Raw genomic sequence first — 27,176 nt, forward strand, 5'->3', positions numbered from 1 at the left:
TGGTAATTACAAAAATTTTCTACGTGCTTTTTCAGGACGCCATATTGTAATACAGATTGCTGGCAGCACATAAAATTGTAACCTTCAAACGATTTTGACGTTTAATCTTGTATTTAATTTGATGAGAAAATAATAATATTCAACAAAACATTATAAACTCTGGTAAGTACACATTTTCATTTAAAATTATGGACGCTTTCGCCGCTGGAAACGTCCTTCCAGACTAGGCGTCGCCAAAAAATCATCCCGAATATGGCTCGTTATATCGGATTGTTTGAAATTATTTACAATTGCCGAAGTCAATGTTTGTTATGGCATTCACAATAATTCCGGCGTGAATATGCCGCCGAATTTGCGTATTAATAGATGTATTTAACTGTTTCAATAACAGTAGAAGAATCTGAACTATTATCTAGGTCCTTGATATAATATTGTGCCTATTAACATAATATAATAGCAGATATTAAAAAAAATAATCATCACATAGTAGTGCAGCCGCCATACGGCATTGTAATTTTAATGGTGCGACTTCGTTGCCAACTACAATGAAGATTCAATAGACCTGGTATTAAAAGTCCATTTTTCCAAAGTCCATTATCATCATCAGCAGAGTTTGATGGACTTTTGGATGAAAGCCATTACTACTCATCAGCAACATCCTCTTGGCTACGTGTTAAAACTGTGAACTAACATGCTCCTCCCATTTTTCCATTATAAACTAACAAGCTCCTCCCATTTAGTCGACAACAGCGCCTAGAAGCGTAGCCAAGAAGATGTTGCAGAAGAGTAGGTCCTGACATTAATCTCAGTCTACTCATTTCCGCTTAGTTTAATTAATTCGATTACCTTTGTCATTGCCGAATAAAGTAGAAAGCCGATACATTCACAACGACTGGTCCTACCTTTTCCGCCCCTCCCGTTGTCTATGGATGACCTGTCATTATTCTATAGAGTGCTCATACTGACGCGTCTGTCATGTTCACACAGGGAATGGTTTGATTTGGGTAGATGAGTTAAATGACAAATAATACACTAGCATTAACACACCTTCTACAATAATCTAATGCATAGATCAGTGCTACATATTTTTTTGAAATCGATATAACCACTGATTTTTGTGTGAAGGACTAGTCTGACTTTGACAGCTGATGAATAACAGGAATGTATATTATTTATAAATAACACTGATAGTTAATATATTTGATTTGAGAATTTTTTTTATAAATCAATTTGAAATGAGAAAAGGCGAATCAATATGTCAAGCAATCTGGGATCTGATTTTGACAGCTGAACAGTGGACCACTCGTTGCTTGTGAAAAAAGATATGCTCAGGCTCTATTAATCTAAAGATGGCGCTGCCTTTGTCCAATGTCCTGCCTTGCCACAGAAAGAGGTGTTATTAGTCTGAGATTCTTTTCGTAACCAAACTGACATGGGACGCATTAAATAACTGACTTCTTTCTGTGAATAAAAGGTATTGTAATGTTGCCATGAGATTATATTTGTAAATCGTCTTGCAGCGTGAGCAGCCCACTGCTTTTGAGATGTTGCGAAGAAAAATGGAGATGGATGAATCGCCTTCAAAACGGCGCAAGGTTCCAAAGCACAAGAACTCTGAGTCCGGAAGAAAATTGACTATCATCACCGACGCAGAAGAGGAGAAGGTAAAAAATATGAAAAAAATAGTATTTTTTTCATATCAATTCATAACGAACCATTCATAACATTATGTAGGTACAGTGAAAATCATAATTCCATTTTTAAATAATGAATGTACAGAACAATAAGAAAGCAAGGGAGAGTGATAAAAATTGTTTTGAAATAATCGCGATGCATTGACTCAATAATAAAAAAGGTGCATAAGACCTCTGTTTTTAGTAGTCAAAAATATTGGGTAAATATGCCGCAGATGCCCGCATGATATTTTATGACTTTCTTTTTAGACCAAATGAATATTTCAAATTAACAATTATTGGATCGAAAAGCATCTGCGCCGACAGATAAAGGTATTTAATATAATTATTGTCTAAATGGAATAACTGTTTTCGTTAAAAACAAATTATATAAGCTCATGGTGGCCGAGCTGTAACATGTCGGCTTATAAAGTTGTGGGTCTCAGGTTCAAATCCTGCATCTAGCAAATTCACGTGTTGTTTTTCAATGTGTGTTTTTACCCAAAGTATGGACCTAAGCGGCCAACAGCCATTTCGGTTCTGTACGTTTATCCTGGATACAGCGGCAAACACATTTTGAAAATAGCCGATATACTGGATTATTTGTTAGTTTGGGTTAGGTTAGGTTAGGTTATCCTAACAAATAATCCAGTATATCGGCTATTTTCAAAATGTATTTGCCGCTGTATCCAGGATAACAGACTAGTACCGCCATTTCTCTTAAAAACAAAAAATCTGTTAATACTACTTCCACTCTCAGAGGCCTTATGTTATAACTTGCGAGTTGAAGTCGCCCGGTCGACATGACGTCATATGACATCATTGTGATGTACTACCGGAGTGATAATAGCATTCGATAAATTAACGCTACTCAAATACCGGCGTTATCCATTGTCCCCATGCACAAATAGGTGTTTCAGCATAATAATATCTATGGTGAGCCGTGTGCGTTGGGCGGCTTGCCTCGAGCGTGTATTGGCTTACGTCACAATCACGTCATGTCGTCGGGTGACACACGAGTCGATAGTTAGGAAATCGCAGGCCTGGAAGCAAATATCGTCGCCGTAGATGTCAAGGGAGCCAAGCCACAAATTTGGTGAAAATGTTTAAGTACACAAAAGCATTTTAAAATCATCAAATATGCAGTGGTCAATGGATTTAAGCCACAAAACTCTTTTGACTACAGGTTTTGTACATTTCAACATTCAGTGGTCAAGAGATACACATAACTTCTAAGATACTATATTTTTTAGTTATTTAAAAACAAAAAAGTTCAATAAAAAAATGTTACTTTGTTCTCAGCAATATGATTTTGTGGACTGGCTCCCTTGACATCTACAGCGACGATATGCTCCACTTAGTTTCGAAAATGATAATTTAATCTTTTTCATTTAATAAGTGTTAATTTTATTACAAAACGCATGGATCAAAAATTATCAAATATATATAAATTTGATTTATTACTAAAACAACATGTTTAAAATTCAGTAACTTAACATTCTGGCATCCGGCGTTTTTCATGGATAACATACATGTAATCCCGCTATTTCGCGCACATAATCAAATTTGTGAATATATTTTGAAAAAAATCATATCTTTTTATTCATTTGACTTAATTCTTTCAAACAAAACAGATTGGGAAGCTTATAGTGCTATGTATAAAAATAATTCTCAAGTAGTCTGTCTCGCGCAAGCAGATGACGATTCGCAGTGCAGTGTCTAAAAACGCTGTAACACGGGACCGGATATCAGATTAATATGAAAAATTCCGCATTAATGCAGTGCTGGGTTTCTTTAATTCTTTAGTATGATTAGTTTACAACTTAATCCTCTATTTGTTGTCAAAGTCCCCGGCTTCCTATAGTGAAATCTTGGATTTTAGATATTGATAAATATATAAATTCTGTTCAGACGGTGATACACCCCTGTTACAGGCGGGCTTCTCCCGGTGTAAAATAATTATTTAGTAGCTATAAGTCGAAACGTAACCCTGACCTCTAGACACGGCTTCATAAAACATCTAATCTGATTCCTTGCTCAACCACGTAAGTATTTTTTATTCCTAAGTAAAGGCCTTCTTCCGGTGTGTGAAAATCACATATTGGGCGGAGGTGTAATTAAGATAAATTTAATTTATTTTAAAAAGTGTAAATGATGATGGATGAAAGAGATAATTTTAAGACTAAATATAAGTATTCAAATATAATAAATTTTGCCGCGCATTGCGCAACGGTAAAATCCCCGCGCGCCTGCGCCGAGGTAGACCTCGTGATTCGTCAAATCAAAAGGATCATGCGATCAGTTTGGCCAATCACGAGAGTCCTTTTTGCTGGTCGGCGTAGGTACGAGGAATTTAAAAAGAGAAAAAAAAGTTAATAAGCGTCCTTTGTAAACCGTGTACGGACCTGCGAAACTGATTGTAAAAACAAAATATGTAAAAGACTACAAAATAACGTTGTCCAACTAAATATTAAAATATATAACGCTAAGACCCGCACAAGAAAGACTTAGTGTTTTATTTAACCTAACAAACATAAATATATATCGTTCTTTTTTGTGAATCCGGGGTTCGATGGACACCTGAGCTAGCCGCTGGAACCCTGGATATCTCAACGGACAATTTATTTTATTTATTTACAGAACATAATGCAAGAGAAGCACTACTTGGAGATTGTTGAGAGTGGCGACATTGAGAGGTGCAGCGAGGAAGAGGAGGGTGAGCCTCTTGCCGAAGGCAACGGATTATCCATTGTGGGAAACAATCTTCTGATGGGTCTGGACAACACCAACTATAGACTTATAAGGTTTGTAATCAATCAATCATGCCCATCAAAATTAACAGCTACAAGGTATATCCACTGCCATGTGAAGACCACATCCAATCTTCTAAGCGTAAGGCCTAAGTGAACGAGAGGGCGGCAGCGGTGTGCACAACTCAAATGTTTAACCATGTGTGAAATGCCCAAAAAAAGACATTGTCTATGAACATTGCACACACGGTTATACGTTTGAGTTGCGCACGCCGCTGCCGACCACTCGTCCATTCAGGCTTTACCCTAAGCGTTGTAACCTATTTTTCTACCACACTCTTCATTATGACATCAATCCAGTAAGGGCTTTATAATAATTGTACAATGACCCGCATTTATCTGTAATCTTAGTGTACATAGAGTGTACACTTCTCAACCCGTGAGTCGCATGTTCAAAATCTGCATCTGGTAAATATTTACATGTTGTGTTTCGATATTTGTTTTATTCTGATCCAATCGGGTAAACAATCCTACAATCTGGTGGCCCATATTCACCATAGTTAGTAATGAATGTAGTAATAAACAAAGAGTTTGTACAAAATACAGAGGACACCCATGAAAGTTTTTGTTTTACAACACTTGATACCGATTACAGAACATTTTAATATGGTTTGAATAGTGCAATATTTCTAGTCAGCTTTGCCTTTTTTTACACGCCTCAAATCTCTTTTTAATTTTCTAATTAAAGGTACACAGAAGACGGCACAGCAGAGGTGGTTTCAGCCGCAGACGCAGACGTGGACGGAGTGGTGGTCACCTCTGAAGATGGCCATCCGCAGCAATTCCTTCAGTTCACCAATGCTGTAAGTCAACATTTTATAGACTGGTATCCAGGTTCATAGAGGAAATTTTCAATTTCTTTATAACATATTATATAAATATTGACTTTGCATTGCATTCACACACCCAATCAGGAAAACAACTAATTCGACAAATGTGTTGAATTTTTTAAGAGATATATTTTCGATCCGGAATATTATCTATTTATTGTTCGCTGATGAAACCATTATTATGCCAGCTATAGGCTTCGGCGGTTTTCTCTATTAAAATAATTGAGGCAAGTTTCAGTTTGCCGTGCCATTTTTCTATAAAACAAATAATGTGAAAACTCACTAGGGATGGGACTACATGCCACCGACTGGATAACGGATATCCGGACACCGCGCATTGATGAATGAAATCCCCTGAGAAATATGTATATACGTTACATCATTAACCAGCATGTCTAATATAAAATATAGTATAACCCCTATTTTACTTTTTTAAGGGACTGAAAAAAAAAACCTAATTGGAGGGAAAATGTAAAAGGGGGGTATTGAAAAAAACAACATTCAATTTAAATTTTTATTGAAAAAAATTTTATTTTTTATTAAAAAATTCATATATATTAGTTTGTTGCATTTTTATTTTTTTGTTATGTAATTCTCTTTCAACACTATATAAACATTTAAAAGTGTCATCTTGAATATCAGCAAAGCTTGTAAAGTAGGTTTTTAAACCCTCGATGAACCTCATTGCTTCTTCTTTTGTTGGAATATCAACCTCTTCTTCATCAGACAGTTCTTCAGCAGACAAGTCTGCTGGTGTTAAATGACTGTCAACAATGTCATCAACAACGCCGAACTCGGGCCAATCACAGCATCGCTCGCCGACCAATCACCGTGCGCCGTTCTAAAGACACGGGAGTTTTCCCTCCAAACACCTTACGTCGTTCGAATGTCACGACCCAATCATTGTCAAGCACGCGTAACTCGCATATTTTGAATATTTCCGACGTAAATCGCGGGAAAGAAAAACGTAAATGCGGGTATTAAATGTACTGAAATACATCGAAGTAAAAATGAGGAAGCAAGCAATCTAAACTGCAACGATTTCTGGAATAGTATTTACAAATTTGTAAGTTAGACTTGCATACCCATTTATTGGTTCAAGACGTAACGTACGTGTATTTCTTTGCGTTTTTCATTCATCTGTGAGGCGCCCAGATGTCCGTTGTCCTGGCATCCTGTTGGCGGCGCCGAATCGTCCTAGATCCAATTCATCTCTTTTCGCATCTTGTATGAAAATTTTTAGACATGGGGTTCTTTTTTTTTACCTCATTTTCATATGTTTAGGTTTCATCTCTATAGAAGAAGGTTTTTGATTGCACCTAACAAACCTTCATTGTATATGATATTTGTGGGTGGGGTTTTCCGTTAAGGTGACGCATCAGTGAAACGCCAAATAATTCTCAACTGTACGCGCGACGAAATTTTGTACTCGCTTCGCATTCATAGAGAGAACGTTGAGTTAGACATACGTCACTTTGCTGCGTGATGGCGACGGGCCAATTAATTCTAAAATCGTGTAAAGATGACTAAAAACGTTACCCATTTACTTTAAAAAGAAAACATGTCAATGAATATATTATTATTGTTACTAATAGAATAATAAACAGAACGTAAAATGGACGTATGTTGGATTTATATGAGAAATAATATTTCGTTTGACAGGCGTCTTTTGCACCCGCGACCCGCAATCCGCACATCGCCTAGCGACGATCTTTTTAGACCGTGCCTCAACTAATGCATGGCCTTAATGTTAATTAATGTCACAAGATGAAAATCAGTTCAGAATATTTTCATTGACTCTTTGATCCACATTATACTCTGTATGGATGTAGATTCCTCATCTCAGAGCTGTTTGGCTTGGAAGACCCCATAATATTGTTAGCATAGCCCTAAGAATCTTTGGAACACACAAAGTAAAGGAACAAATGTTTTTCAGGGTCTTTCTGAGGATGGCACCATTCAAGGCACCCTGGAAACCCACGAGACTGACGATACAGAGCACATCAGACAACATCGTTCTGTTTCCCAGCCGCACGGTAAATAAAATTCTGCTACCATTTGGAGTAATGCCATGTAGACCAAGAATTTGAAGTCAGTTTTATTGGATAATCCACTGACTAGTGTTTAAGAGAACTTATTTAAATAAGTACCACTGTGCGTACAGCCCTGCGTGACCATAAGCAATGCTTAACCCTTCGTCACCAAATTTGGTGACATAGTGGGAATGAGAAAAACAAATGATGTGCTGTAAGGGATGAACTACGGCGTAGTCGGATCATGTACCTAGTTCAATTGAATAGCTCACTTGTCGCTAACCGCATTTATCCATTTTCAGAGTGCAAGCAAGGCTACTGTAGTGAACTAGGTGAATTAGATCTCTCATGATGAAGCCAAGCTCGACTCAATTCTAATTGATAACTGAAGGGCAAACATCGCCTTATATAGTTAAATAAACGACACCTTCTCTGTCATCTGTATGATAACTTTGCTGCACACTGTAGTGGGGGCGCCCTTACTGTGCTGTATAAGTGAAAGAGAAAGTATTCGAAGGACCCCGTGCTATAGTGTTAATTATTTTTTTATACTTAGTATAATGCCTTAGGCGTAAAACCCACTTAACGCAGCGAGTGGGGTACTCGCGCAAAATTTCACAAGTGGCGCGTAATCAAATACGCCAGCACACACTGGATTTGACGACGCATTGTGCCCGCCCGCCCCATGATTCACCGTTATGTGGCTTCTCAGCGGCACGAATTAACGAAAATACAACGTAGTCCATTCATTGAACATGGCAAGCAAAATCACGCTTCTGGAAGCGTCGTCGATAAACGGGCGAGAAGGCATTATTTAATAACAGTGAACTCATTGTTTAGTTATTGCGTGTCCGATATTTCGCTGGTAGAATGATGTCATCATGAATATTAATTACAAGCCCCGAGAAATTTAATAATATTTTTATTGCTTTGTTATGAGAGACGCTGATAATAATAATTACTTTGTGCTTCTTGTGCCCCTTATTACATAAGTGAAGGGTAATGCGCGGGTGGGAGGATGCCTACTTCGTAGAGAGCGCACTGAGCGCCGCTTTGGTGGGCTTTATGCCTTAGTCAAGGCTACTTTAACGTCACCATCTATTTCTGTATTTGGACATCATTCTGCATACCATAGAATTTCCATTCCATAGAAGAAATACCATTCCATAGAAGAAGAAAAAATGTCGACATCTTCGAATTGACAAATAATATTATTTACTGTCCATAATCTATATTGTTGGTAACCTTGGCTTGCCATATTTAACATGATTTTTTAAATGTCCGCAGTGCAATACGTACAAGTGGTGGAGAGAGATCAAGTCCCGCTGGTTTACTTCACTGCCGGCCCCGAAGGTTTGACGCCCACCATTCCCAACGTTGGGTTCGTAACCACTGCTTTGTTAAATTTTTATTTATTATTTACCAGCTAATGTTTCTTTATGTAATGTCAGATACAATTACACAAAATCAGTTGAAGTAGTGAAATGGTAGAGCAGGGGCCAGAATGATCACCTTTTTTCTGTTGACCATGTGTTCTAATCCTGTGGCTGCGTGAAACTCAACTTTTTCAATCAATATAATATTTGCTTGGATTTAGTGCATAGATCCAATGTGTTGAATGAGTGACTAACTATCAATTCATGTAAAAAGGTCTGTTAAAAGTCTCTATGCTCCCAATTTGAATGGAAGATTTACTATTTTACCTTTAAATAGTAAAAAAATTTATTTTAAGTCAAAGATAAACTTAACGTTAAAAAATGTGAATTCTTAAAGGATCCCATCTTATTATTACACATTATTTCATGGTCCCGTTTATTATTAAAATTTAGTTTAAATATTAAGTTTTCTCTAACGTAGGGTAGAGGAGAGTTGGTAGGATTCGTACACTTTTTACTCTAAGCCGTATAAAAAAAAAACTGTTAGCTATTTTAAAATAACTTTTGAATGCTGCTATATACCCGACATATTTGGCTTTAATAATAGTGAAGTGTAGTTTAGATACAAACCAACATGGCGAAGCTACGGTAACTTTACTGAAAAATGGAAAACGTACGAAACTACCCCACACATGGGGTAGGTTCGTACATAGTGTGGGGCACATTCGTACATAATGGGGAACCTTCGTACAGTCAAAGAAAATGCTATTTATTCAATGGAATATAATCATGTATTGAGATCAAAGTTAACACAGAATCAGCCTTTATGTAGTAATAATTAACAGTTATTGTCTTTAAAGTGCTTATAACTACTTAGTCATAAAAACATAACACTTTTCTTTTTTACATAACATAAAGGAACGAATAAATGAACATTATAAAATTTACCATTAGAGTAATAGGTCTTCATCTTATGTATTTAATAGTTGTACTATCCAACATTATACATAGATAAGTCTTTTTCGAAGCTAAATATGTGGGTTGTTCTTGCTGTAAAAGCAGATTTTGATAGCGGCAATATACATACCACATCTGATATGTAAACTGTTTCTTCATCTTTGGTAGTGGGAAAGACAAATTTCCAGGTATGAGGCTTCTTCCTCAAAAATGAAACTTTGTATTCAACGGGACTATATTTTTTAAGCACCTGCCCAATATAATATAAAACGGTCTTTTTTTTCTCGAACTATACTATCACAAAGCTTTCTTCTTTGATGTTCTCTGACGTAACTGAAGTTTCATTCTCAGTATCCGATCCTTCAGACATCTCTTCGATGGGAGAACAAGAACTTTCTCTTAAACTCATATTAGCCTCATCTCACAATCAGTCTCATCCTCACAATCAGTTTCATCCTGAATATCAGTCTTTACAGTTTTATTTTGCCTCTTTGGTTTAGCTGTCCCTGAAGTTTTCTTCTGTCTCTTTGTTTTGGTTCTTGTATCTGATAGTAAATGTAATGCTCGCTTCATCTCCTTAGCCCTTTGTTTCCTCTTTTGCTCTTGCTTCTTCAACTTTTTTGCTTTTTCTATTTCTTCTAGTCTATTTTTTTCAGGGGTATCTGTATATATTCTCGATTTTCCTGGCAGTTTTCCTTTCGACTTTTTTAACGCATTTCTGTCCACTCTGGGATAGGGCTGACAATTTCTGGAGTTATTAATCCTACAGTTAACGAAGATGCAGGCGCAGTTGTAGGTGATAGCGAGGAGGGTAATACTGGCGCTGAGCTCCGTGGAAGAAGATCTTGTTGAGTAATCTCTGTTTCTGCAGGTAGAGTTTCTGGCACAATGGCATCTTGGCCCGCTGTAGAAGTTGATTGTCCACCTTGCGTGGATTCTAACAGCTGCATCTTGCATCATTGCATCTTCATCAACGTCTCCTGTACTTGTCCCCTTTTTCACATATATTCGCGGAATGGTTCTGTAACAATAATATTTTTGGTGAATAATCTTTCTACTGCCACGCAGTTAGGAATGGGGAGCATTCGTACAGTACGAATCTACCCCACTCATAACTGCACGAAGGTACCCCAAACGGAGAAATCAACAAATTAATTGAAAATAAAAATAACCATTATAGTTAGCCTAAAATGACTATTTACATATTAAACGAAGTTATCACTTCATAAACTATACTACATCACTTATATCATTCGTGCAAAACTTATAACAGTTAAGCGTGTTCAAAAGTGGTATAAAATACTTACGTAGAGCGAAAACACATATCGGCGTACTCCGTCGAAGCCGTTGGCCGCACTGACGCCCCGCTCGGCGGTTACACTATGCGTATGAGCGGGAGTCACGTACACAAACACGAGCACGTCAATGAATTGGATAGTGAAGATATAACCACTGTACGAATGCTCCCTGTGTACGAATCCTACCTGCTCTCCCCTACAGTAAAGATTTTTGTCTCATTCATAGTTTTGATGTTTTTTATGATTTCTTTTTTATGTTTGTAACCAATAAGTTAGGGGGTGAGAAGGTCAGATAATAATGTTATAATTTGTGACGGAGGGGAAGGGGGGCTGTAAAAACATTAGGTGACATTAGGTACAAATCCAACAAAACATTTCATGAGAACATACGTAATATTGAAATCAATTATTTTCAATGAATTTGTTCTTATTGAATGGGGGAGGCAGTTTAAAAATGTGGTGTAATTTCGACAAGAAGATAAAGGATTTTGTGAATATTTGTGGTGGAAGGGGTCAAAAGAAAAATTATTGTCATTGTTTTTGAAATGTGAAAATTTACTGACTAAGTGGAGTTACCATTGGTCGCCGTTTACTTAGGGTACCAAACTGAAAAATTTCCTCTATTGATAGGGACTCACCTCGGGTTATCGATCTCCTGATGATGATTAATTGTATGTACTATAAAATAATTTGTATATTGCAGGCGGCGGAAGCGAGGGGAGTTCGTCCTTCCAACAGACACGAGCAAGTTCAAAATGTTCCTCTACAGCTGTAAACTCTGTGACTTCAAGTGCAACGCTATCAAAGAGTTGACTGCGCACAGGGTCAGTATGAATCCATATCTAGTCGTGGCGTTACCTGGGCGTGTAAAGAAATGATTTAATTACGGATCACAATATGCAATTAGTGTCACAAATAATGCAAATTAATTTATTTGTTCGTATTTAAATTAGGCACAGCGAGAACAAACAGTGACATCAGTTTTGATAACTTTTCAAATTTATTAGCCTGCATACCATATTATGGAGTGTGTATTCATCAATACCAATTATATTATATTTGTCTTAGATTACCTGTAACGCAAGAAAATAAATGATACTCTCATAATAGTTTGACAGATACTAATATGCTGCGGTAATAGCATGTCAGTTGAATAGAGTATTGAGAAATTAGTGTGTTATCCGAGAGATTTAAGGGTACTGTCGAACAAGAACTTCTTGTCCACGTGTTAAAACTGTGAACTAACAAGCCCCTCCTATTTAATTAATCGCACTTCTGTTTTCAAATGAGGAACGCCCCTAAATTTGTCATTTCATTTTACGCTTCCATGGTATACAGATCTATAAATTTACGTAATTTAATTATAATAAAAATATGTCCAACAGGAAAAATATTAAAATTATTATTAGTAAACTTTTTGTTTATTACGAAGAAGAAAAGGAGCCATACCTAAAAAAGAGCCGATCCATTATTTAAACACGCGTTGCCGCTATGACAGGTATGAAAATTCTTCTATATGCGACTACAACGTCTTGCGGTTATTGACGAGATCTTGTGGTCGGACAGTAATTATATGATAGGGATAGGGTGCTGTAACCTACTAAAACCGTAGGCAACATACACAATCAATCAAAAAATGGAAACATGAATGAGGAAGAAGCTGCTGAGTATTGCCGTTTGACAAATGAACAAGTTCAGCGATGACATGCTCAGCAATGTGAGGAAACAGTCCACATTGACGAAGAGAGAATGTGAAGAGTGTGGCAAATCACTACCGGCTTTGATAGGAAATAGTAAGATAGTAGATCACATACTACTTAAATTTCAACTTTTCAACTTTTTTGATTTAATTTTTTGCAAATAAGTAGTTGTTTTTTTTAAATTATGTAATATTTCATGTTTGTTATTTCAGTCGATCCACCAAGCCTCAGGTGGAGCCGGGCGATTCCGGAATCTGTCCAAGATTCAGCATTCCTCCTCTGCAACCATAATTGCGGCCTCGTCACCTTCTTCCTCTTCCAATTCGGCGACCTCGTTCATGCACTGCGGGCTATGTAACTTCAAGGCTACCTCCAAACTTCAGGTCGGTGCTATGCCACTACTATCATATTGTCATGTTGGTCTGACCCCATATTTAGAAGCAGTGTTAACATTTTAAATTATTGGATAATAGCTGAGGATGTGATTGATATATCGACGGGCCCCAGAAAAACCGATATAAGTCTGAAATCACAAATGTTCAGGAGAGCGAAAAAACTAAAATTTTGACTGTTTTAAATTCATTGCATAAAATGAGTAAGTTTTTTCCAGTATTGTTTTAGTGAATCTGATAGATAATTTCTTGCTCTATAATTTCATTTAAATTTAACGGTGATTAATTGATTAACTGCTAAGATAATGTCCAAAAATCGTTTTTATTTGGAATACTATTGCGCGCTTGATGTTTGGACTCGGTTCAACATGCTTTTGCGCGGACAAAATAGATCACTGACTCCGCACAGCAGACTTATATTCTGATATAGAACGGTTTTTTACGTCGCGTTTTTCTTACTCTATACGATTTTATTAAACACAACCATAGTTATCGCGCACTTGTACGGAAAAACCATTATAGCGTATTAGTTAGCTCGAAATAGTACAGCGTGAATACAAAATAATGACAGAGAGTAAGGAGACATATTGGCATACAGTTGTTTTGTACGAAGTTTTTATTACAGAAAAGTATCTAAGTATGACAATTTTTAAAAAATCAAAAATATTTTAGTAAATTTAAATAAATAATTAGTAAATTATTTTAGTTATTTATATAAATATTGTTAATATGTACAATAAGTAATATAAATTATTCAGGAAAATAGTAATTATGGAAGGATAAAAAAAGTTATGAAAGAAATTAGAACATAATGCAAGTAACTACGAGATAGAAAAAATGTTTATTTTTGTACTTAATAACACAATTTACATTAAAAATATGGAAAGAACAATCATAATGTTAATAATTATTTTACGTTAATACAAATAAATCACATTTTATTCATTTTATTGGATTATTGATAACACAGTTTATATTAAAAATATGTAAAGAACAATCATAATGTTAATAATTATTTTATCTTAACCCAATGCTTACGGGCCGCACAAAATTGTGTTTTTGCTAATTGCTTTTCAAATGCAAATAACACGTTAATTAAAAAAATAATTAAAAGAGCCCGTAAACATTGGGTTAATGCAAATAAATCACATTTTATTCATTTTATTGGATTATTAATAACACAATTGACATAAAAATATGGAAAGAACAATCATAATGTTAATATTTATTTTATCTTAATACAAATAAATCACATTTTATTAAATTTATTGAATTATTAATAACACAATTGATATTAAAAATATGGAAAGAACAATCATATTGCAAGGCGGCTTATTTTTTTTTTTCTTGAATTATTTTTCCTGCCTTCGAAATATATGTGGAGCCAGTATTGATTGATGTTTTCAAAATATTTTTTTTCCAATTAATTTCTTGTCGTCTTCTCTTTGCACCTTTAGATGGAGAATACGTTGATGGTACATCATTTTCATCATGTGTAGTCAAATTAGCATTATTTGGTTCTTCATTTGTCAAGTTATCATTGTCCATTATGATTTCTGGAATGGCGATTATGTCATTACAATGCATTGAAGTGGGCGGAATCGCAATATCTTGATAATCATTGCTGGTATGTTTGTATTGAATCAGTTTGCGGCTTAGATATTTCATCCATTAAGTAATCCAAAACTTCAGGAGATGCGCATTTAAAATATTCGTCAATATCTGGAGCACTCTTGATGTAAACGAAATTATACTTGGACAGTATTCTGAATAGCTAGAATTGTAATCCTTATCTGTCGTATCGTCAGAATCTGTAAAAAAACAAAATATGAAATTACAATTTAATACTCCAACCCTATGCCCTATGATTCAAGGCCGTACATCAGTTGAGGCACGGTCTAAAAAGATCGTTGCTAGGCGATGCGCGGATTGCGGGTCGCGGGTGCAAATGATGCCTGTCAAACGAAATATTATTTGTCATATAAATCCAACATACGTCCATTTTATGTTCTGTTTATTGTTCTATTAGTAACAATAATAATATATTCATTGACATGTTTTCTTTTCAAAGTAAATGGGTAACGTTTTTAGTCATCTTTACACGATTTGAGAATTAATTGGCCCGTCGCCATCATGAAGCAAAGTGACGTGTTCCTAGCTCTTTTAAATCTTTTCTAACATCTCGATATTTCGTGTTTTCAGAAAATATATAAATCGTCTGCTATGTACAACTGAAATCATTTAGCTATTTTAGATAACAAAAAAATATGTTTTATCAATATAAAACGCAATATAATTCAAATACTTATTCCCCATAATTTACTACCTGTGAGGGTTAGTTTCTTCTACTGTGATTGGTTAGTGTTATAAAACTTATAAACCAACACAAAATCTTTAAAAAAAAAAAAATCTTCTGTTGAAACATAAAACAACGGTCCGGTCCTATTTGTTGTAAAATTATGTCAAACAATATTACATAAATTGTATTGTATTTTAATAAGTGGTTAATACACACACAGTCTCTTCACCAAGAATCGAATAATATTTTAATAGTCTTACGTTGTTATAGTGGTTATATCATATTATGCTTACCTATGACTTCATTGTTTTCAAGGGATTCTTCATTTACCATGTTTTTCACATTGCGGAATACGCCTCTTGCTTCATCCAATATACAAGTATAATCTGTAAATCAATACACAACAAGCACATTAGATACCATGATTTGGTAGATATCAGTGGTGAAGGCTCCATACTAAGCGATTATTTAAAGCTTACCTTCTATTTTCAAGTATTTAATTTAAATAAATAAATATCTATATTGTAGGTTATAATAAAAATATTGATTGTCATCTATCGTCGTTATTTATAAGTAGTGCGTTTAATTTAGTCAAGTTTCGAATCAAAATTAAATGACGGAACGTCACAACGTGAGTGCTATTTTTAGAATTATTTCAACGATAATCCAAGCCGAATTTTCTACCGCAATTCAGTTGCCAACTTCATGCATGTCTGCGTTTTTGTTCCCGACTCGGAAGCGTAAACAGACAAGCTTATGCTCTATGTTGATTTGTTTATTGTCTATGCGTATCTTTAAAAGCAAATAATAAATAATAAGGATGATTAAAAAAAATAATAACTATTGTGTTCGATCACATATAATTTATAAATTGTTATTAAAAATAAATATTGTATTAATTCGCGATTATTATTTAGGCTACTTCAGTCATAGACAAACATAACATGCTATTCACAGTTCATGTCATTTTGACATTTCAAAGGGGTGATAAAGGTTTATTTTATAATACAAAATTTAGTGTGTTACTGTGTTTTAAATGTGAATAAATTATCTCATATTGTACCGAAATCATTCGCCAGTGCTTTAAATATATAAGTATTTATTAAATTGTATAGTGTCCCGATAGAAAATGTGCGAACGATTGCATTTAAAAAAAATCATTCCCGAGATTGACGTTTCTTCAAAAATTAAAAATTATCAAAGCTTGACCTTCCAAGGGTTCATTTAGATTTGAATACAGCAAAAAAACTTATATTAGACATTTTCACAACAATTTATATGATAAATATTTGTTTTTAACTGGCAGTTACACATTAAACAAACTTTTTTTGTTGGCGATGCATATTGTTTGGTAAAGAAAAGTATGCGTGGAATTCTACTGTCATAAGTGATTTAAATAATTTGACAAATTCAGCGGTGAAACCTATGACCAGTGTGTCGTTGTCATTAGTGTGCACCTATTCATCAGTAGTAATATCGTAAGTATTATCTTCTTATTTCCCGTAAGTTACCTGACAAGTGTGCTCTTTTTCTCTGATCTCCACAACTTACCTCTTTCCAAAAGTCACCCTTCGCCACTGGTAGATATTCATAAAATATCTCATTTAAATAGTAAAGTTGTTAGATATTTAAAAATACAGATAAGTATGAATTACAATGAAGAAATGCATAAAATTAAATTATTTTAGAGGGTTGGCGCAAACCAGCAATCATTGTGTTATGCATTAAATTTATAAATTAATCAACTTAATATTGAATCAAGTAGTATTTTCTTTAAATAGTGGATATCATTATCTAAGTGTTTCATTATAAACTTTCAAAGAAACAGGGTTTAATATCAATTTTCATTCATATCTAATTCTTTTTTATTTAGGTATTTATACAAAATGTAAACTCTGTCCAATTTTACTAGGATTAAATAGCTAATAACTTTCATAATAATAAGACAATCATAATCAATAAGTAAAAAGTATGTAAATGGATGTATGTACTTACCACTCTCACCACTACTAGATTTTTCAAAATTAATTGATATTTTATTTTGAAGTCCACCCCACCCTATGCTAAATGCAATATATCTTTTGCGCGATCAGACATGGTATAAGTATTAATTAAATTGTAAACAAAATAATGATAAGTATAAACCGTTGATAATATAATAATATAAATTAATACCAATTAGGTCACTAGTCACAAACACAAAGATTACATTGGTAGGTACTTAATACTTATTTGTAAGTAATGATAAAAATTCTCAGTCGCTAATCAATGGGAAAGTTAAACGAAGAAATTATTCTGTGTACATTTCACCATCTACACGACGTTTTATTTGTTTCATCCCTTGCTAAATTTCTATTATAATATATAGGTATAATATAAGGCACCAAGCCCAAAAATTTAAAATTAAAAAGAATTCTTCAATATTCATGTAGAAACCAATAAATGCTTCTTTGACTGCATTTTGTATATTTTTGTTAATGTTTTATTGCGGCCAATAAATGAGTCTCTGTAAGAGCCCGTCTAATCCTTTTAGGCCATCCCGCCATATAAAATTATTTTCCCAGGATACTTAGAAGTGAGTAAATTTAATGATTTTGTCTACGAGACATATTTAAAGTGATAATACAATAACAATACTGGCTACATTGTCATATTTGCAAAAATATTATGTACATGTGCTGTACTTAGGCCCTCATTCAATAATTTAATGTTTGAATTTATTTTGATCTTATCCGAAGTCATAACATTATTATAAAAAGGTAATATTCCCACGAAATTTTATCGGTCTTTTGTAAAAATTCACTATTTCGAAGTATCAGAAAAAGGATTACCTACCTATTTAACTTGTTTGTGTCATAAATATCAGTCCGAAATTACTATGTATTCCATTACACAAATAATAAAATTATCTTTACTAGGTATTTGTTTTCTATTAAATAATAAAAATTGTCAAATTAAGAAATAACATTACCGATTATTTTTGTAGGAATTTGTAATAATTTCAACAGCAATTTATTTTATTTGTGTATATTATGTTTTCCTACTAGGATACATGGTGGTATAATACGTATCGAAATTATCGGCAGAGTGCATAAAACGTTTGATCTGAACCTTTTGTTGAGTTTAAATAGCAGGGTGTTTAGTCAACGTGTGTTTTCAGTTCCCAATGTAAGCGTTCAAATTTTTATGTCTTGTTAATTAACAGAAAACCCGAAAAATTATGATTCTTACAATCTGTCACAATAATGACGTATATGTTGACGAACACACACAAATACAGAAAAAGGATCGAATGAATAAATGAGCAATCAAGAGTCTGCGACGAAATTAGGTATGTCCAACCCTTAAATTGAGATGGGCCGGACATAAAATATCGCAGATGAAACGACCGCTGAATGAATGCAATAATCCAGTAGTTTTAGAGGAACGTAAGATAATTATTAGAATTATAATAATATGCTATATTGACAAGATATTTAAGTTCGATGAAATCACGTGCCCGTGAAAAATAATTAACCAAAAAGAGTGGAGAAAGCTTGAGGAGGCCTTTACCACAGGTGATGAAATAATATAGTTTCACAAATTTTAATGCAAAATAATTTGTTTTCTACGAGGAATTTATTTTATATTAAGTAATACGAGGGTGGGTCAATAATTCCTTAGAAAAAAGCATTAAAACAGTTTTTATTTTTGTATTTTTTTTTTATTTCTCAACATAATCTCCTTGGAGCTCAATACACTTGGTTAGACGTTTCTCAATTTTTTTTAAACCGTCAGAAAAATAAGTTTTCGGAAGGTCCTCAAAATAAGCATTTGTCCGATCGATGACTTCTTCATTTGAAAAAAAACGTTGTCCACTTAGCCATTTTTTTAAGTTTGGGAAAAGGAAAAAGTCACTGGGGGCTAAATCTGGCGAATACGGTGGGTGGTCGACCAATTCGAACTTCAATTCTTCAATTTTAGCCATTGATCGTAAACATGTGTGAACACGGGCATTGTCCTGATGAAAGAGGATTTTTTTCCTGTTTAAATGAGGCCGTTTTTCTTCAATTTCGTTTTTTAGCTGGTCCAATAAAAATGCATAATAATCCCCTGTTATTGTTTTTCCTTTTTCCAAATAGTCAACGAAAATAATTCCACGTGCATCCCAAAATACAGTAGCCATAACCTTACCAGCTGATTTTACGGTTTTTGCCTTCTTTGGACATGGTTCGCCTTTCGCAATCCACTGCTTTGACTGTTCTTTCGTCTCGGGAGTATAGTGGTGTATCCATGTTTCATCTACAGTCACAAAGCGACGAAAAAATTCATCCGGATTGCGTTGCATGAGCGACAACAGGGCTTTAGAGGCCACCACCCTATTGCGTTTATTGTCGACTGTGAGCAAACGCGGCACCCATCTTGCAGAAACTTTTTTCATGCCCAATTTGTCATGTAAAATAGAAATGACGCTACCTTTTGAGATCCCTGTAACCTCAATTATCTCACTCAACTTTAATCTTCGGTCACTTAACACCATATCGTGGATTTTATTGATCATTTCTGGTGTAGTCACCTCTACAGGACGTCCTGAGCGTGGTTCATCCTTTGTTGATGTACGACCACGTTTAAATTCATTTAACCAGTTATAAATAGTTGCAAGTGAAGGAGCAGATATGCCGTGAACTAAATCCAACTCATTTTTTATTTCCTTTGCTGTTAACCCTTTTATATTAACCCATCGCGCCCTAGCGGCGTCAATTTGACGCCGCTGTTGACAAAGTACTTCTGGACAATCGGCGCCAATTTGACGCCGCTGCGACAGACCGCAGTAAATGATAATTTTTAACCATATACTACCATCTATCGAAAAATTCTTAAACCAAAATCGTTCAATAGATAATGTATCCAGAAATTAAGACTGTCAGTAATACAGTGACCGATATATATTTTCGGAATAATATTGTTTGTAAGTCGATTCGTATCGCGTCATCTTTAGAAATTATCAAGATGGCGAGTGGTTCGGGTATCGATAAATTGTTGCGGAAAAGTGGCGGTAAATCATTATCTATCGATGAGATCCGCGATATATTGAACCAATCTGATAACGACAGTCTTTGTGACAGTGATAGTGAGCCAGACATTGATAATTGTGACGAAGATCTCCATATTTCGTCGGATGAAGAAGGGCCCGAGGAAGAAGTAACCACGCCGTCCGTTATTACATCGGATGATCAAAATATGTTCCCCAACAAACGCCTGCGGTTGAATTCATGTGATGCATGGAATTGGGAAGAGACTGCAGACGTATGCAGCATTCCTTTCAAGGGGCAGCCAGGATTATGCCGAACGACTATCAATGCCTTTGAGGCCGACAAGTCGGAGTATGCGGCATGTCGAGAATTTTTCACGGAGCTGTTTTGGTCTCAAATCACTTCCGAAACTAACCGGTACGTACATGTTTTATCAATTTATATATTTTTAGTTTACAATTGAAAATAAACGAAACATGTTGATACAATTTTGGGTATTTCCTCTGCAATATACCTAGTCAGATCATATTTCAATGCAAAATAATATTTCCCATATCTGACACTGTTCTGTAGGTACTCAATATTTCTTTATTCTTTATCTTCAGATACGCCACGGAGAGATCATCTACATCTACGCCCAGTGAAGAATGGAAGGACATCACTTCTGAGGAGCTGCAGGCCTACTTCTGCCTATGCATTCTGATGGGCGCAGTGCGAAAGTCAACTATCAAAAGTTACTGGTCCAAAAGACAGGTTATTGAGACACCTTTTTTCATATCTGTAATGCCACGGGTGAGATTTGAAACTATCTCCAAGAATGTGCACTTTGCGGACGACAAAGATGCTTCTCCAGGAGATAGGTCCAAAAGATTCGCCCTATAATAACTCATCTGCGTAAGAGATTTCGCGATGTTTATAAACCAAACTACAAGCTTTCTATCGATGAAAGCTTGATGAAGTTCCGGGGACGTTTATGCTATGTGCAGTTCAATAGGAATAAACGTGCCCGGTTCGGCGTAAAGTTTTATAAACTTTGTGAGTCTCAGTCAGGGTATTGTTTCGATTTCAGTATATATACTGGGACGAAGGAGGGAGATTTGGACTTGCCGTCTAGTGAAGCGATTGTGCATCATCTATTGTCAGGCTATGAGACTGATGGGCATACTCTCTTCCTGGATAACTGGTATTCGTCTCCCAATCTTTTTCTCAGTCTAAAAGAAAAAGGAACAAACTGTGTAGGTACAGTTAGGACCAACCGCAAGAATATGCCTACGAGTATGAAGGGAAAGAAGAAAATGGCGAGAGGTAAAACGTCGTGCCTGTTCAGTCATGGATTGATGGCACTCCAATGGATGGATAAAAAACCTGTCACAATCTTATCCACCATTCATGAGGGCATCTCTATGACTGCAACAGGCAAAATGATTCATCGTAGCCAGCAGGCAGTTACCAAACCCCAGGCCGTTATTGACTACAATAATGGCATGGGGGGAGTAGATCGTCAAGATCAATGCCTGGCCTCCTTCCCGATTATGCGTAGGTATATAAAGGGGTATAAGAAGATATTTTTTTATCTATGTGATATGGCCTTATTTAATTCATATCAGATTTTTAAAAAAGTATCTCCGGCCCGATTGACCTACAATGAGTTTAGGGTCAACGTGGCAGAACAGATACTGCAAAGAGTTACTCTCCCTGACTATGGCAGAAAAGGTAGGCCCTCAGTTAGTGATTGTCCTTTGCGGCTTCAGGCATTGCAATGGGCTCATTTCCCAGGAAATATTGCTGTTGGCCCTGGGGGAAAAAAGTATCCCACAAGGCAATGCCACGTTTGTCGTGCAAGGAAGAAAGACTCAAAAACACGCTGGGAGTGTAAAAAATGCAAGGTGGCTCTCCATCTTCCAGAGTGTTTTGAAGAATACCACACTAAGCTCCACTTTTAATTTAATTTTTTATGTTTTAATGTGTTTTTATTTATGTTTTCTTCAATTCTTTATCATTTTCTCAATAAAATTTTATGTAAAAAAAAAAAAAATCTTTTTTTATATTTATTTCCTAAAACCTATAAATCCATTGTCATATACAAAACACAATAATTAGAAAGAATAATTCAATACCTACACAATATCACAAAAATAATTGGAATCAAGTATATAATTTAAAAGTTATAGCAATTTTAGTATAACATATACTCTTGTAAAATTTAACTACAAAATTAAATCTGGCTGTTGGTCCAAAGTATTTCCCATTTTAATCTGTCTTGGATGGGTTAAAATGTTTAATAACAGCTCTAAACTCAATTTTCTCCATTTTTGTAAACAAGCAAATTTTTTTTTTAAATGTACGAAAATAAAAAACAACAACCCGACCAATCTGATTGAAACTTCGCAGCATACTGAATCGGTAGTGCCGCTGCATGAAAACAAACCGCTTACAGTACTAGTCGCGCCACCTGTCGGCTTTTCTAAGGACTTATTGACCCACCCTCGTATAATATTTTCACATTCGGATATAATACTACTGACCAGTTTTTAATTAATAATGCGTATACATTCTGAAAATATCAATCTTTTTCGAAGATATACCAAAACAAATTACAAGTCTTATGTGATACATCAATATAAACCACGGCGTCTATTCATATATCTGCGAAAGAGCGTAATAGCAAGTATTATGAGCTTCTTATTCGAAAGAAAGAGTGCACGACACGTCGCTTATTTAGATATGACTACACTTTTCGGAAATTTCTGTGAACACAAATTTAGTCGACGCAATATGTTGATATATATTGCACAATCGTCGAAAACCTAACTTTGTCAATTTTTATGCTAGAGACCTGAAATTTTCACTAGACATGCACAAAAAATATGGTAATATAAAAAGCGAATAAAACCTAAAACACTATTTTCAGACTTACAACGGTTTTTCAAGGGGTCGGCGATATACTCTACGACATATCGCTTACCATAGTTTATTTGGTGCCTGAATGTTGTCTATTATTAATAGGAATACTCTGCTCTACCCCATATATTATCACAATGTCCACTACCTACAGTTTCGAAGGATTGAGTCTGGAGATTTGACATAAATAGAGAACACTACACTTTGTCAGTCTTATCTATTAATTGTTTTCATTGAATTAAGAATACAAATTGCAGATGGAATTAGCAAACTTATATTATTTTTTTTTGAGAATGTCTGATCCTTATAATGGGGATATCATTTTTTATTTTATGAATTGATTAATTTTTTATGAAAAAATTATACAAATTGTATGAGTAGAAAGTAGATCAGAAATGGTTTGAGATTTGACGTTTGGTTCAGTGTATCATTGAATGATAATGTTCTCGGACCATCAGAAATGGTGACATGAAACGTCAAACCAATTCGGACGATCCATAGACTAATGACAATCTGTCAAAGTGTGATAAGCATTATTTGGCATTTATATATCGTGAGACGTTCATATTAATATGTTAGACATTTACACCATAGGAACTCACTTGAATTATGTATATTATAGATTACTAATCAAAACCTATTATTCATAAGTAACCATATGCGAACAAGAAGCCGCTTTTGGTCTTATTATCCCAAAATCCAGCCATATTTTCTGTGCAGAGTTCGATTTAAAATCATTACTATAATTATTATGTCAGACCAAGAATTTATTTTCATTTTATTTATGTTTTGTAACGGAGATTCTAAACTACGAACTGTGTTAAATCAACTCAGAATTATCAGGTTTTATATTACCTAACGAATTTTATCATTTTAATATGTTCGATTGTCGTCTAAGTCACAATATCATACTGTCGACATGAAAACAATCAAACAAGTGGGAAATTATGAAAAGCTCTAGTCAAAAGTAATTTTTAAAAAATTTTGTCATACCTATAAATCTTATAAATGAACTAAATGGCTACCTATTCATGAAGCATTATTTATATTTTGTACATTTAAGATAAATGAATATGACAGTTTGTTAAATTTGTGTTATTGTAGACGACGATAGGTTAGAATTTCATAACAAGTTAATGTTTCAATAAATGTGTTGCTGTTTTAGAGATTACTATGTTATTGAGTTAAATTTAAGTACTGGCAACACAAATTAGTCATCAGAAAAGCGTTCCCGTGGACATTCTGCCAAACGGTCCCAAATCAAACAAATCAAACCGTTCCATTTGAATTGTTCGATTCAGGTTGAATGATACGAACCTTATATCAACGTGTTCTTACTTTTTCGAGAATGTTCCTTTTCTCTTTAACTAACAATGTGTTTCTTGGGTGAGACATTATGTAAACTTATAAGGGGTTGGTACTCTCTTCCCTACCTCTGTCTCGAAGAGTATACGGTATATTTGATTTTATACAGTAAACAATACAATAATTTGATATGCGCGAGTATTTAATGTTCAAGGTAATTTATACTGGAGCTACGGCGTAGTCAGACCATGTGCCTAGCTCAATCGAATAGCTCACATAACTCTATTAGGGCTTACGGCTAACCGTTTGGAAGCAAGACTACTATAGTTAACTAGGTGAATTAGGTCTCTTGACGAAGCCAAGCTCGACTCAATTCTAACTGATTACTGAAGGTCAAACGTCCCCTTATATAGTCAAATGGGCGACCCCCCTCTCTGCCGTCTATGTGGTAACGTCTGCGCACTGTAGTGAGAGCGCGCGAACAGTGCGGTATGCGACGTCTGATGAGTGAAAAAGAAAGTATTCGAAGGCGCCCGTGCTATAAACTACAATAAACACATAAAAACCAGAATTGAATGCGCTAAAAGGAAACGGGACTGCAAAAACTATATGCAAATAGAAAAATAATGGGAATTCCGGCCACGTAAAATCGGAATACACTGTAAATTAAATTCATTACATACAACATCATTTAAAATAATGCAATAAGATCACAATATTATTATGAATAAGTACATAGATGTGTCATTTATGTCTCTATATAATAGTGGTTTCATCTTTTTTTTGTTTACAGATGGTAAGACACAATGCGAGAAGTCACAACAATTCGAGGATCTCTCAGGACAAAAATGAATCAGAAGATGGTTAGTAGGTTTGATTAACTGTTATGACATGATATATCAGACTGCCACGGTTTTTTCATTATGTTTCTTGGTTATGGCAACTCCATAACGGTATTGTTCTTGGGCATCAATTTGGAATGTCTGTTTGTCCATTTGTTCAGTTATAACTCAAAGACTACTGGACTAATATTGATGAAACTTGCACAGTTCATAGACTGCATTGTTGGTACCTACCAGCTTGGAATACTTTCAATAGACTTTAATCTTGATTCTCGATATCTCAAAAACTCCTCGAAAATAACGCACTTGCAACAGTATGAGGTAACAAGCGGGTTGAGAAGCGTGTGCGCCTTAAAATAAAACAAATTCCGTGTCAATAATTTGCAAGAATATATCGTCTCTGTTCTGGCAGAACACACAAACTGGAGAATACGAGTTTTGAGTAATTTGACTTTGAAGTTGTTAAAATGTTTGAAATAATGGTCTATCATGTGAGTTTATTAAGTAATCGTAAAAAGGATGACTTTAAAATAAAGACTTTATTTATTAAGAAGGTTTCCACACGGTAAAGTTTTAAATAAGGAACATTTTGGTACTAACTCAATATTTCATTTTTTCGAATTAGTGTCTTCTGCCAGAACAGTGACGATATTATGGTGCCACAAAATGCAATAGATAGTGATCTAGTAGGTTTTTTTATTTATCATTGCTTACCTATTTGTTTCTGAAATACATAAATTTTTTCTCAACAGACTTGAGTTCGGGCCTGTCGGAAAAGGACCACCACGGACAAAAATACGAGGCCAACAAGCAGCAAATCACTTTCTACCATTGCGAGACATGCGATCTGCAGACTGCCAGCAAGCACGCTTACAAGAAACACGCATGCAATCAAAGACAGTCACGTCTCTGACTTGCATCCACAGAAGTCACTCCAGTTTCGAAAACTAACTAGTCTTCATAGCGGATGCCAGCCTAGAGAATTCAGTCCAGAACTGACTCCAGTCAGGATGGTAGAAACACACTGATGATTCCGTTTCCACAATTCCACACAATGTGGCCCGACCCTTATTCCCGAATACTGGCTATTTATGAGAACTAATTCTTATATCTCAATCTGACATGTCCCGTGAACTGACTGGAGTCTTAAAATCTGAACTGTTTCTCAAACTCCAGTCTCGAGTTTCTCTAACACGTCATTTGAATATCTAATAATTGTCGATGTAAAACAAATGAATGTGCTTGTAAAATAAGACGGCGAAGAGACACTTGGACATGTTTGATTGCTGGAAAATGTCCCAATATGGGAAGTGTGCAAGAAAGTGCTCTCCAGTCAAAGTGTTAATGTATATAATTTGTACGAAAGAGGCAATAGTGGAACATTTTCATTTAATTTTTGATTGTGTTTATAAGTTAATTAAGTGAAGGGGTGGCGATCAAAACTGGACTTATCCAAAATTGCAGAAAAATGGACACGAGGTAAAGAGTAGGTGGCCGGAGCGGACAACGCGTTGGCTTATAATGTCGTGGGTTCCAGGTTCTTATCCTGGGTCTGGCAAATACACATATAGTGTTTCAATTTGTGCTTGGAGTGTGGACCTAATAGGTTGAGCAAGTGGCTAATATTCATTTCTCGTAAAAAAAATCTTTTATTACAAACTCAAGCGCTGTGGAGACCAATATGGTCCTACATGTTATTAGGATCGGACATGATCAAAAGAAAAAGAAAGAATATTAATATTTACATG

General features: G+C 35.1%; 2 protein-coding genes across 2 annotated transcripts; one reads left to right on the forward strand and one right to left on the reverse strand.

Annotated features, from left to right (window-relative positions):
- Window positions 1-49: 49 nt before the first annotated feature.
- On the forward strand, window positions 50-27,176 carry LOC147074868 (uncharacterized). The gene is made up of 10 exons (XM_085943106.1): window positions 50-162; window positions 1,521-1,664; window positions 4,314-4,477; window positions 5,172-5,286; window positions 7,250-7,349; window positions 8,634-8,727; window positions 11,681-11,801; window positions 12,890-13,060; window positions 25,380-25,449; window positions 26,181-27,176. Exons 2-10 carry the CDS (start codon window positions 1,545-1,547, stop codon window positions 26,339-26,341), a joined length of 1,116 nt encoding a protein of 371 aa, XP_085799232.1. The 5' UTR covers window positions 50-162; window positions 1,521-1,544; the 3' UTR covers window positions 26,342-27,176.
- Window positions 9,635-11,037, reverse strand: LOC147074869 (uncharacterized). Its single transcript, XM_085943244.1, has 2 exons — window positions 10,987-11,037; window positions 9,635-10,700 (listed from the first exon to the last, which is right to left on the reverse strand). Exons 1-2 carry the CDS (start codon window positions 11,001-11,003, stop codon window positions 10,085-10,087), a joined length of 633 nt encoding a protein of 210 aa, XP_085799370.1. The 5' UTR covers window positions 11,004-11,037; the 3' UTR covers window positions 9,635-10,084.

The sequence above is a fragment of the Rhyacophila brunnea genome, unplaced genomic scaffold (assembly GCF_057557595.1).
Source record: "Rhyacophila brunnea isolate RB1 unplaced genomic scaffold, BYU_Rbru_1.0 scaffold_15, whole genome shotgun sequence".
NCBI lineage: Eukaryota > Metazoa > Arthropoda > Insecta > Trichoptera > Rhyacophilidae > Rhyacophila > Rhyacophila brunnea.

Bases quoted from the DNA above. Each gene is read 5' to 3' on its own strand.
- LOC147074868 (XM_085943106.1), top strand. From the start codon at position 1,545: ATGTTGCGAAGAAAAATGGAGATGGATGAATCGCCTTCAAAACGGCGC. The intron at 8,728-11,680 runs GTTCGTAACCAC...TGTATATTGCAG, and splicing joins CCCACCATTCCCAACGTTGG to GCGGCGGAAGCGAGGGGAGT. The intron at 13,061-25,379 runs GTCGGTGCTATG...TTTTGTTTACAG, and splicing joins AGGCTACCTCCAAACTTCAG to ATGGTAAGACACAATGCGAG.